General features: G+C 42.4%; 1 protein-coding gene across 1 annotated transcript; it reads left to right on the forward strand.

Annotated features, from left to right (window-relative positions):
• The first annotated feature begins 3,325 nt into the window (after positions 1–3,325).
• Positions 3,326–12,099, forward strand: SFRP4 (secreted frizzled related protein 4). Its single transcript, XM_036918938.2, has 6 exons — positions 3,326–4,110; positions 5,345–5,425; positions 5,517–5,582; positions 7,427–7,625; positions 9,542–9,605; positions 11,572–12,099. The coding sequence occupies exons 1-6, from the start codon at positions 3,666–3,668 to the stop codon at positions 11,755–11,757; spliced, it is 1,041 nt and encodes a 346-aa protein (XP_036774833.1). The 5' UTR covers positions 3,326–3,665; the 3' UTR covers positions 11,758–12,099.
• Positions 12,100–12,475: the final 376 nt, after the last annotated feature.

The raw sequence follows: 12,475 nt of genomic DNA on the forward strand, positions 1-12,475 counted from the left end.
CCATTAAAAATGGAACGAAGAGCCCCTTCCTGAAGAAATGTTACCAGTCATTCATCACTGCCATTCCCTAGCCCCACTCCCAGGACGGAGTCTAGGGGACCAGGCGACAGGCTCTTCCCCTGGCATAAGACTCAGGGACATTGCCTCAAGGCCGCACTTGCAGTGAGGCTGCTCCCCTCACCTGTCACCTGACAACACAAGCTTCGAGGTTTGTGTGTCTGGGAATTTAGCATCTTCAAGAACAACGTGAGTTGGGTTTATGGTTTATGTTTGTGTAATATTAGGATCTACAATATAAACTCAAGAAAAGAAGGAGCAACTTTTTTAAAAAAAGCACCCTTGCTTTCTAAGCTTATAGCTTCTTTTCATTTGATCTGTGATCCAAGGATGAGGAGAACTGAGCCAGGTGAAAGTGGGAGAGAACATTCCTGAAAGGACACAGGGCTAAGGGCAAATGGGTATAGTGCAGGGGTTTGAGTAGGAGGCAGAGGGTAACCCGGAGCCAGATCACTCAGGGCCTTGAAAGCCATTTTAAGGATTCGTTATAATACTGAGTGTGCTTGGAACTATTGCTGTATTTAAAGCTAAAAGGGGCACCATCAGGCATCTGCCTCAGGGAGCTGAGCTCACTCCAGTGTCAGTGTGGAGAATGGGAAGGACAAGGCAGAAACTGGGAGAAAAACGAAGAAGATGCTGTCATGATCCAGATAAGAGATACTGTCTGAACTAAAGTGGTGTTGTGGGAATGCAGAGGGTAGAGCAGTGAAGGAAAATATACTGAAGGATTTAGACCCAGATGGAATGGTTTCTGGTTTGGGCCACTGGGAGTTTAGTCCTAGTGAGAAAGAAGATAAATTAGTTTAGGACTGGTTGACTTTTAGATGACTGTAGGATATGCAGATGGAAATACCCAGGGGACAGCTGGATAAACACTTCCAGAAACCAGCAGGGTTCCGTGTGCACATTTGGAAGCCATTCGCATCCAGGTAGTAATTAAAGCTGAAGAGTAGAACAGTAGTTCTCTACCTGGGGTGATTTTGTCCCCCAGGGGACAGCTGGCAACATCTAGAGACATTTTTGGTTGTCATAATGGGATGGGGGGTAAACTACTGGCATCTAGTGGGAGGAGGCCAAGGATGCTAACTAAACTTCCCCCAGGACAGCATCCCACCACATAATGGCCAATCTGGCCCCAAGATCAATTGTGCTGGGGTTGAGAAAACCTGGAGCAGTGGCCAGTATAGACAGTGAGTAGAGGACTGAGCATGGAGCCCTAGAGAACTCCAGACATTTAAAGGATGGGGTGAGAAGCAGGCCCTTGAGGAGACTGAAAAGGGACCACCAGCAAGAAGCCACTGACCAGGGAAAGTTCCTCACTGACAAGAGCTCTTGGCAAATTGATGTCAAGTGTGAGGTAATGGATTAAGTGCTAAAGCAGGCCATGAAGAGGGAGGCCAGTTGACAGAATCTCCTGATTAATCCCTCACCACCACCCTGCCACCCCAGCAGAAACACTAGGGACAGACTACCAATGGACCTACTGGAGGACGCAAAGGACTCCTAACTTCTCACCTTTTCTTAAAGGACATGCCATTGAGCACATCAGGGAAGCACCTGAAACGCTGTGACTTGTACTTGCACAGTTAACCGAATGCAGCAGGTTCAAACTGGCTGCAGAAGTTTGAGCCCTCTCCAAGTTTGCCTTCTTCAATGATAGGAAAAGAGTACAGAGTTCTGCTGTTTCTCAAAACTGTATTTTCTTCACTTGCAGAAACTGGGGCTGAAAATCTTGATCACTAAGCCAAGAAGTTGGGCTCATTGGATTTTACTGTTGGAAATGGCTGAAGGCATCATCTCCTTCGCTTGCTATTTCACCAGCCCAGTTTGGCATCTCTGTTGCTTGATACTCATTCTATAGAAAACTGGAAAAGTTCTCTAGACTGACCTGGCTGTATTTAGATGCAATGGGCTTCATCTAAATACAACCAGATTCTTTGGACAAATACTGAAATGTATTTGTCTCCTTTGTCATTTTAATTTACCATGTTTAATTCATGTTTCCTAGAAAAAAAAATAAGATAGTGCATTTAAAGTACTTAGCACCACCCCCAGAACATTGTAAATGCTCAGTGAATGTCAGCTGTGTTTTTTGTTCCTTGGGTCATTTTAATTCTTAAGTCTTGATCCAAGTCAAAACTAACCTTGTGGGTCTCAGCTTGGGAGAGAAAAAAACCTATCTACTTTCTGTTCAGATTCCCAACTAAATATATTTTTAGAGATTAACATTCAGAGAACATTTTTTCATATTCTACTGCCCTAAGAAAATACCATATACCAGAAATCATACTGCCTAAAGATAGATGTACACATAGAACAATAAACACTCCCTTTTCTGTGGGTAGCCAAGTCAGCAGCTGGTTTTATTACCTCCTCCTAATAAAAATAAGATAAAAGAGAAGACAAAACATACATAGTTGCTTTCCCTGGTACACAGCTCAATTTAGTTTCCAAGCACATCAAAAATGAAGATTTTAGGCTGCTGGGTTGGAAATCAGTTGGCATGAAGGGTAAAAAAAATCATTTCCTATTGTGGTGAACAAAGTTTTCTTCGTTTTCTCCTGGGTTCCATTCATGTTGGAGAGGACAGTGGGGAGTTAGAAGGAGGACGGGGAATGTTGGTAAACGGCAGACACTTCTCAAATTAGAATATGCTGTATTGTACCTTCAGACAGGTCTATTCCAGGATCAGGTACAGAGCAAATGCCATTCTGGACAAACCTGAGCCCAAACGAATGTCTACTAGCCAAAACAACAGCCAAAACAAACTCCATACAACTTGATCCCGGGTGTGGGTGGTTTGTTTACATAACGTGTCCGTCGTGTTCCAACATCTACTGCACTCTCCCGGGCCCCCCTCAATAGTCTGACTACCTGGCGCTTCTTGTGCCCCCTACCGGACAGAGTAAGTATGTTTCAGAATTAAAGGGCAGCAGAGGTTCCCATTTCCCTCCAACTCTCTGCTTGGGGAATCTGTGGGGCAAAAGGTGCAAAGTTCAGCTTGACTCAAATAGCGTCTTTCTCTCTCAAGAAATCCACTCCTGCACCCTCTTGGATCCGGTGTTCAAAACGCCTGCCAGAGGCTCTTTTTCTTGGTCTGAAGAAAAAGGACTGGCCAGACTAAAAAGGAGGGACTTTGGGGAAATGCAGGATTCCAGCCCTGGGCTGCGGCCCGGAGGAGATGATGTCACCGATTCTGCAAAGAGGGGGCTGGGGGTGGGGTGGCGGCCAAGGGGGAGCCCGCGCCGCGCCCGCAGCTGCCAAGGGAGCCGTTCCGAGCCCACGTCAGGGGAGCTGTCGGGATAAATAGGATCCCGCAATGGCCGGGGCTGGCTGCGCTCGGAGCTGCCGCGTCCCGGACTGGAGCTGCCCGGGCGGGATCGCGCCCCTGAGACAGAGGGCTGGCGCTGCTCGTGCTCCGATCGCTGGACGGCGGATATCCCCGGCCCGCCCCCGCGGCCCCGCACTGCTGCCCACGGGGGTTTGCGGAGAGAACCTCTCCTGCGCCCTAAAGGACTTCCTCCTCGAAGGGAGAGCGGAAGACGAGGGGGGCAGGAAGACAAGGGCCCTTTCTGCCTGTCGGGGTGGCGGCGCGGGAGGGCAGGGCCATGCTCCTCTCGGTCCTGGCGGCGTTGTGCCTGTGGCTGCGCCTGGCGCTGGGCGTGCGCGGCGCGCCCTGCGAGGCGGTGCGCATCCCCATGTGCCGGCACATGCCCTGGAACATCACGCGGATGCCCAACCACCTGCACCACAGCACGCAGGAGAACGCCATCCTGGCCATCGAGCAGTACGAGGAGCTGGTGGACGTGAACTGCAGCGCCGTGCTGCGCTTCTTCCTCTGCGCCATGTACGCACCCATCTGCACTCTGGAGTTCTTGCACGACCCCATCAAGCCGTGCAAGTCCGTGTGCCAGCGCGCGCGCGACGACTGCGAGCCCCTCATGAAGATGTACAATCACAGCTGGCCCGAGAGCCTGGCCTGCGACGAGCTGCCCGTCTATGACCGCGGCGTGTGCATCTCGCCAGAGGCCATCGTCACCGACCTCCCGGAGGGTGAGGCCGAGGGCAAGGACCGAGGGGCTGGGAGGCACCGTTGGCTGTCGCTGCCACTTGGGAACAGGGAGGCCACACCTACAGAGACCGGAGGGTGGTGGGTCAGCCCCCCAGACTGCTTCCGAGGGTCAGACGGGACGGGGAGGGCTGGTGACTTTACTTCTGGAAAAATGTGGTTTTGCTACAGTAATTTCGGGAGCTGAAGAACACCGCATCGCATAAAGAGCGTCGGTGGTGAGGGAGATTTTGTTTACAAAAGGAGCTACTGGGGACGTTTTCATTGAAAGTAACATAATAACAATACCAGCAGCTGCAAACGTGGATACGGAGCTTAAGATGTGTCTGAGCCAGTTTTAAGCACTTTACAAATATCACTAAATCCCTAAAACAAGCAAAAAAAAAAAAAACCCTCCAGGATTCTCCATTTAGTGTTAGCTCTTGAAAGCACTTTCAGAATCAGCAGTGAGGGTCAGCACTCCCACTAGGAATTGTAAATACAGTCGCCCTGGAAAATTGTGTCTGTTTCATGGTCGTTGACTTGGTTAACTGGATGTCACTTTGGTCATTTTGCTGCTTTTCTAGAATAGGAGCAGGTTGAAATTCACTTCTTGAAATGAAACCCATAAGAATAGTTTTGTAGTCTTTTCTCCCAGACCCAGGTTACTGCATAGAGATGACGACGTTGCTTTACTGTAGTTTCTTGAATTACACCTCAGAGTATTGCCCAAAACATAAAGAAGGAGAAGGGAAGGGAAAAATCAAAACTCCCCTCCAGAATTTTAGGGGGAAAAAAAAGGATATTTATTGCTTAAGTTACATAGATGATTAGAGGGTTATGCTTTACTTGGGTTATGTAGCTGTGCAGTGTTTCTGCAATGCAAAATGTTAGTTGAGAATTTGGAAATATTCTGGCAATCTTGATTAATGTAAACTGTCACCTTAAAACAAATCATTTTAAAATGGATTTGGGAAGGAGGTGGGCTGTATGGGTCAGCCAAGTTAAATGTATGTGCGTTCACATCTTATGTGGTGGACAGGCAAAATCTCACCCACCAGTCTTCTTTCCTAAGCCCAGGGATGTGTGTATGAGAGAAGCTGCCATTCACATGCCCTTTTTATTATTTAATATTACCCTTTTGTGATGCTGTGTTAGTTTATGTATCCAGATGGTGCCTTATTCAGCTGGCTGAACAGACTCACTGACCACACCCATGTGGCCCTGTGTGTGTTTCAGACGTTAAGTGGATAGACATCACGCCAGACATGATGGTGCAGGAAAGGCCTCTGGATGTTGACTGTAAACGCCTAAGCCCTGGTGAGTTCTTCTTTTCAAGACTTCTCTCTGTCTCCTCTCCAGAGTGATTTCCTAACCCTTTTCCAATTTTGTCTTTCCTTGTCTTCTTTAGACCGGTGCAAGTGCAAAAAGGTGAAGTCAACCCTGGCGACATATCTGAGCAAGAACTACAGCTATGGTAAGTCACCTGAGGAACCCCTTCACCTTGGGATTTGGTCCACTGTGAAACCAGGTCTGCTGATCTCAGAGTAACGAAGAGTGTCGGTGGTATTTCTAGTTAATTATGTGGGTTCTGGATGGCACAGGAACAACCATAAAATTTCTTGCTCTTTTAGGTAAATAAAGTAAAGACAAAGTAAATTACCCATGTGAGAACAGTAATGTGGATCAGATTACAAATTTGACATTGTGCCTGAGAGGTGCCACTCAGCCAGGACAGCTCACCTAACTTGATCTCTACCTAAAGTTTCATTGTGGCAGGAAGGATGGGTGGCTGATCCATGGGTTTGATTATCTGAGGTCCAGAGGCTCAGGAATTAAGACCTGCCCATGTTTCTTTTTACTTATAAATACCTGTAGATATTTAACATCTTAAAGAAATTGTGGGGAAATATATTAATCATAAGACCCTTTGCCTACAAGTATTGACCTCTCCTCCCTTGAGAGAACTAGTCAGCACCTTCTTCAAAGAATCATGCTATTTTGGATGTTTTAAGTAAATGTAATTCTACTATCATTATTTGAAGGTAAACTTAATTAAAAATATGTTCTCAAAATATCTATTTGGGTTCTTCTATTTTGGGGAAAATGTTCATTTTATTTGCTTGGTTTTCCATATTTCAAACTGAAATTTTACATCATAAGAAACTGTATTATATCACACAGGAAAGTAGGAAGCTCATGGCAATATAAAAATCTGAAATTATAACCTCTTATTTTAGTTGTTAGATTTGAGATCATACACAGCTAATGTGGGTAATTTAACAACAAATAAAGTGTGATCTTTTCTAGTAGCTTTTGTTGTTTTAAGCCTGTTCTTTGTAGATACTGCCTTAATCTAACCTACTTTGTCCCTTATCTGACACTATCCAGCTTTAGTTACTAATCTGAGTTTCACTGTCATGTTGTCCTCTGGGGCTTCATTACCTCACAACTACTTGGATGATGAAACCATTTTCTATTTAAGTCCTTTGGCTCCTTCATCAACCAGCTTCCTAGGGGGGAATCCAGGACAGACGCATACTAGGCTGATCACAGTTCCACAGGAAGCACTAACAGCAGGGGACCAATCGAGCCAGAATTGAAAGTGTGATCAGACACAGTGACTTAAGAGCCATCTGTAGTAACAGTTCTACCTCTGCTCACCCCAAACCTCTCTCTGACTACTTGTGAAATTAAAGGATTGAGGACAGTGATCTTCAGAGACTCCTTCCAGTTGGAAAATGTTAGGACTATAATAACTTCCTGTGGAACAGAGGAAGTTCTAGCATCAGACGGGTATTTGAACCATACAAACTTTAAGGTGGCTTCTGAATCTGAGAATACAGGATTCTCACTTCAAATAATAACAAGGCAGAGTATAAACAAATATTTGTTTCTAGGAAATTTTTATTGATACTCTAGGTAACTAAATTTCCTGATAGGTATTTGGTGGAAAAAAACCCCACCAATTTTAGAATTTTAGGGCTGTGAAGAATCTGTGGGTTGCTGTGTTCAAGTCCTATCTGCAGCCCAATGAGGAGCAGTCCCTGACCTAAAGACAGAAGCCAGACTAAGCCTGCTTGGCAGCTTGCATTTTACAGATTGTAGCATTATGAGAACTGTTAAGACAATGTTGACAATATGGGAGACCTTACATTCAGCTTATTCAGTGTGGGCTTTTTGCCTGCATTTGGGCAGCTTGGACATGACCATAATTACAGGAGTGATTCTTATAGAGAGGCTCAGGAGTTGGCATGAACACCTCATCCCTATTCTTCTCCAAAAGCTTCATCAACACTTACATCAGTTTTTAAATCACAGTCATTCATGCCAAAATTAAAGCTGTGCAGAGGAGCGGCTGTAATGAAGTGACGACAGTGGTGGATGTGAAAGAGATCTTCAAGTCCTTGTCACCCATTCCTCGCACTCAAGTCCCTCTCATTACAAATTCTTCCTGCCAGTGTCCTCACATCCTGCCCCATCAAGACGTTCTCATCATGTGTTACGAGTGGCGCTCAAGGTAGGCACAAAAGGGCAGAAGAAATGGCACACTGCTAATGAAAACATGAATCTCATTTCGAAGTCATGGCTTAAAAAAACAACAGCAAAAAAGAGCACCAGAAGTTTTTTTTTAATTGAAGTATAGTTGATACACAATTTTATATTGGTTTCAAGTATACAACACTGTGGTTCGACAGTTACCCATAGTATTAAATCCTCACTCTCACTAGTATAAGCAGTTGTAATGGGCCTTGTTGGAATATCATAAATCCTAAATACCAATTAAAAATAGAAGTGTGAGGATTTAATTGGAATCTTTGCAGATCGATTTCAGAATTCATTAAGAGGTTTCAGAAACGTAGGGAGATAAATTACTGAGTTAAAATAATTCTTTTCAAATCGATCTGAGAGTGGCAAACACTGAATTCTTTAAAAGTTCTCTTTAATAATATACAGATCAAGTAAAGCTTGCCGTTTGAGACTAGAGTTCCACATGTGTTCCTTATATACACCATTCGCTTACAATTTGTTTGATAGATCATTACATACAGACCCATCATATTCACACACATATATACACATATCTCCAGCTGTGAGTGTGTTTCCCCTTATCTCCTTCTTGGCATCTTTCTATATATTGGTACATTCCTTCTAATATGAAAAATCAAACGCTTCAGAGCAGGTTACAGGATGGGTCCCCTGACTTGCTGCGATACACTGTAACATGCTTACTCATTTTCATAGAACAAGTCTTCCCTGTGGCTCTCTGCCATTGAGGCTCATCTGTTTCCCGGGGCTATAGCCCAGGACTATTTCCCAAACAGCTTCAGAAACAGATCTCACTCAGATTCCTTCTTGGTCTGTACTCTAGAGGCACTAGGCACCCCCCTCACACCGCATATTCCATGTGCCCTTGGCTTTCAAACTGTTCTTCTATTTCTGTCGTCTTTCCAAAGAGGCTGAATGTACATGTTGAGTGAACATAGATAGTACACTTTATACTGTACTATAAAATGAATTTCAAATGGATTGAAGAGATATTGAAAAAACTTAATCAAAGAGGATAAAATTAGATGAATAGATATGATATCTGAATGGTAAACATAAAAATAATATAAGAAATCACAGGGAAAATGTCAAGGCACATATTTGATGACATAATACCATGTACACAAAAATCATAAATAATGAGAAAAACATAAAAATTTAGGAAAATACTTGCAACAGGTATGACAAAGGAGTAGTAGTCATACTTTATAAAGAATTTATATAACAATATCTAATACATTAAGACTATAATATAGAAATGTGCATGTATAAATCTATACAGACAAGTTCCAGAAGAAAATATACAAATAGTAAATAAACACTTAAGAAATTTATCTCTGATTCTCCAAATAAAAATGAGATTTGAATGAAAGTGTAACAATTTTGTAAACAATTTGGCACTGTGCATTGAAAACCTTAAAGAAAAACACATACTCTTTCACTTCCAGAAATTCAACTTTCAGATATCTGTCCTAAGAATATAATAAGCCAGTGCACACTAGGATAGTAAATATACAAGGATATTCAACACTGGTAATAGTAGCTAACTGAAAGAGGGTGGGTCAACGGTAGAGAAATGGTTAAATATATTATGGATATCCATAGTTGTAATTTATGTTAATTAAAGTTATATTTTTTAATTATTCAAATTATATGAGAAAATACATATAATACAATGATAAAAGGAAATGGACAGTATGATCTAAATATACTGTGTGATATAAAAATATACAGGTACAAAGCAGAAAGGAAATACTGATTAAAATATAAATGATATGTTGTGGGTTCAAGAGCAATTGAAGAATTTTTATTTTTATATTTTGTGTTTTTTAACGTTTTACTTTCATAATCAGAAGTTGCTTATTAAGATACATTACTTTTTTTCAGAATGATGCTTCTTGAAAATTGTTTAGTTGAAAAATGGAGAGATCAACTTAGTAAAAGATCCATAGTAAGTATAATTAGCAATACTGTGAGTATAGATGGAAATGCATGTAAGGACATTCTGCAGGGTTTGGGAGTTCCTCACACTCTCTCATCTCCAGGCTGTCTGGGAGCTGCAACAATAGCAGCAGGGTTTGTCTTTTGAATAAATAGTTAAGAATCTAGCTATTGTCACTTGGCATTTTGATCATAAATCTCCCTTCAACTACAAAAGTGATTTGGTTGCATTCACTACTGATCTACTGGTTATTTCCAGATTAGTTTTTTGTTTGTTGTATTATATTCAGTTGTTTTAGACAATAGTCAGATACTGGAGCCAAATTAGTATCCAGTGGGATTAAAACAGAGATAGGGTGTGAATACCTAGTTCTAAAACTCACACTATCTCTGTGCAAAGCAGAATCTTTCCCTGTATTTCAAATAACTTAAGACTTTTGTCAAAATAAATCAAATACAAAGGTAATTATTTCATGACCAGTCCATGAATTTAGTGGTAACATCACAGAAATATTGATAATACAGTTAGGAGAGTTAGTATAATTTTTTGCCCAGAAATGTGAAATCATACTAGAATCAAAGAAAGTGGATCATTAATTTCAAATTTTTAAGCAGACATAGTATAGTATAATCAAGAATGTGTTTTGATACATTCCAGAGAATTTGTGTTTTCAGGTTCACAAAATGTACCACTTCTGCCCATGCTTAGTTTGCATGAACAAAAATCCTTGGGCAAGGGGAGAGTTATATTCATCCTACCCTGGGAGAGGGTAGTTTCTGCTCAGTGCTTTTATGAATAATGGAACCAAACACTACTGTTGGATCTGGGCTAAAAACTCATGAGTTGCTCAGGGGCACACTGAGTCTTATTGGACAGAAAATTCTAGCAAGATTGGTTACCTGTTTTCCAACACTACGGATTATAGATTAGAAGCATCATGTAGAAGGCAAGTCTACCTTAAGAACCCTGAGAGTAAAGAATATTTTCAAGAATCATACACATTCAGACCATTCACTTCCACAGCAAATATTCCAATGCACTTCAGTAAGAATCTGAAAACATCACCATATAACAGCAACATAGAGGGATGAGTTTATTCCTTTAGAACAGACTAGAATTGTGCCCTACGAGGGTGGGGACAGTGTTTTCATTTCTTTGTATTTCTAGTGCCTAGAAATGCCTGGCCTATACTCCTGCTCATGCTCTGCTACATGAAATACACTCTTAACAAAGGATGTGTGTATTATGATAAAAAGCAGTGTCTGTGCAAGTGGACTCAATTTTTATTTTTCTCTTACATGCAGCTATTTAGACAACTAGCATTTCTTTATATGATAAATAGTCCTTCTCTGTCAGGGAACCAAGTACCCAAAATGACTCATTTCTCAGCAGTTTTTGTGCGGCTAACACTTGAGTAGATTGCTAGCTGTGAGTGGGGCTTCTGTCCTTTGGATGTGAGAGAATTAGGTGAACCCAAAAGTGTGGTAAGAGCCCCCTGACTTCCTAGTGAGGCTGGATAATTTCTTCTGTTAGCCATGTGAAAGCCCTTTTAGAAGGCTGTGCTGTGTAGGCTTGCTGCACTACAGGGCCTGGAGTCAAAAGCGCATGGGAGAGGGCGTTGGGCTCTGGAGTCAGACAGGTGAATTTGAATCCCAGCTCTGACATTCATATGACCTTCTGCAAATAACCTCTGTGTGCTTGTTCCCTAGTCCTAATCACAGTGTACCTCTACAGGGGCTGTTGTGGGTTTCACTGAAATGAGTCCACGTCAAAAATACATCAGCTCTTGGCACTTTCCAATTCACCCGATACAGGATAAATGCTCAACAATGAGGGGCAGCTGCTTTACTTGTTGTCGTGATTAATGTATTACAGCAAAAAAAAAAAGCCTTAATTCTGATTAATTCTGATATGAGTTTCACAGCATAAAGGGGTGAGATGTATCTGACAGTCACGTTTACAAACTGCCTCCCAGCAGTGGGAAGAGAGGCTGCAGGAACAGCAGAGGACAGTCCAGGACAAGAAGCAACCAGCCGGGCGTACCAGTCGCAGTAATCCCCCGAAACCTAAGGGGAAGCCGCCTGCCCCAAAACCAGCCAGCCCCAAGAAAACCACCAAAGCCGGGAGCACCCAAAAGAGAACAAACCCCAAAAGGGTGTGAGCTGACTGCTTCCCAGGATGGAGACTTCCTCTGAGGGAGGGCTGGGCACGGGCCAGCCAGCCTGCGGAAGGCCGCACACCGCTTGTCTTAACAATGCAATACTCGTCACAGACACATCTTGCAGCATTTTTCTAAATGATATGCTTCAATTTTTCTTTTCAAGCCACTGCAAGCCACAGTGGTAGGTATGTCCTTTGGCAAGGAAGGCATATGAAAGCTGGTGGAAAGGGCTTGCTGTGTGCATCCTTCGTGAGCTCGCCATGTGGGGAAAATATGCTTTTGTTCTTACAGTTTGACCCAATATGTGCATTGTGAAATAAATGCCATATTACAAACAAAACACCTAATTATTTTTATAATGTTTTATTTCCATTTGACTTCCGTTGTTAGAATGCTAGTGGTATTTTAAAATGTGATTGAAAATATAATGCTTCTAAGGAGGAAAGAAAGCAAAAGGAATGAATGCTTAAAAGGTCTTTGTGTGATTACTGTTAGAAGAATTTTTGTGATGAAATAGAACTTTTGAATTAGAAAAGTGGGATTTTGAATCTAGAAAAGTGGGATATAGAAAATTGTAAAGTGTTCTTTTTAACTAAAAAGCCTTTCTGCTCTGTTTTTAGCTAGAAACTCTGAACACTAGGATAATAATAATGATAAACAAACAAAGAGAAAGGCAGGCAGACCACATGTGGATCCTTGTAATCTGGTTGCCATGCCG

The sequence above is a fragment of the Manis pentadactyla genome, chromosome 7, assembly GCF_030020395.1.
Source record: "Manis pentadactyla isolate mManPen7 chromosome 7, mManPen7.hap1, whole genome shotgun sequence".
In the NCBI taxonomy this organism is placed as follows: domain Eukaryota; kingdom Metazoa; phylum Chordata; class Mammalia; order Pholidota; family Manidae; genus Manis; species Manis pentadactyla.

Bases quoted from the DNA above. Each gene is read 5' to 3' on its own strand.
- SFRP4 (XM_036918938.2), top strand. From the start codon at position 3,666: ATGCTCCTCTCGGTCCTGGCGGCGTTGTGCCTGTGGCTGCGCCTGGCG. The intron at 4,111-5,344 runs GTGAGGCCGAGG...TGTGTGTTTCAG, and splicing joins CGTCACCGACCTCCCGGAGG to ACGTTAAGTGGATAGACATC. The intron at 5,583-7,426 runs GTAAGTCACCTG...TTTAAATCACAG, and splicing joins GAGCAAGAACTACAGCTATG to TCATTCATGCCAAAATTAAA.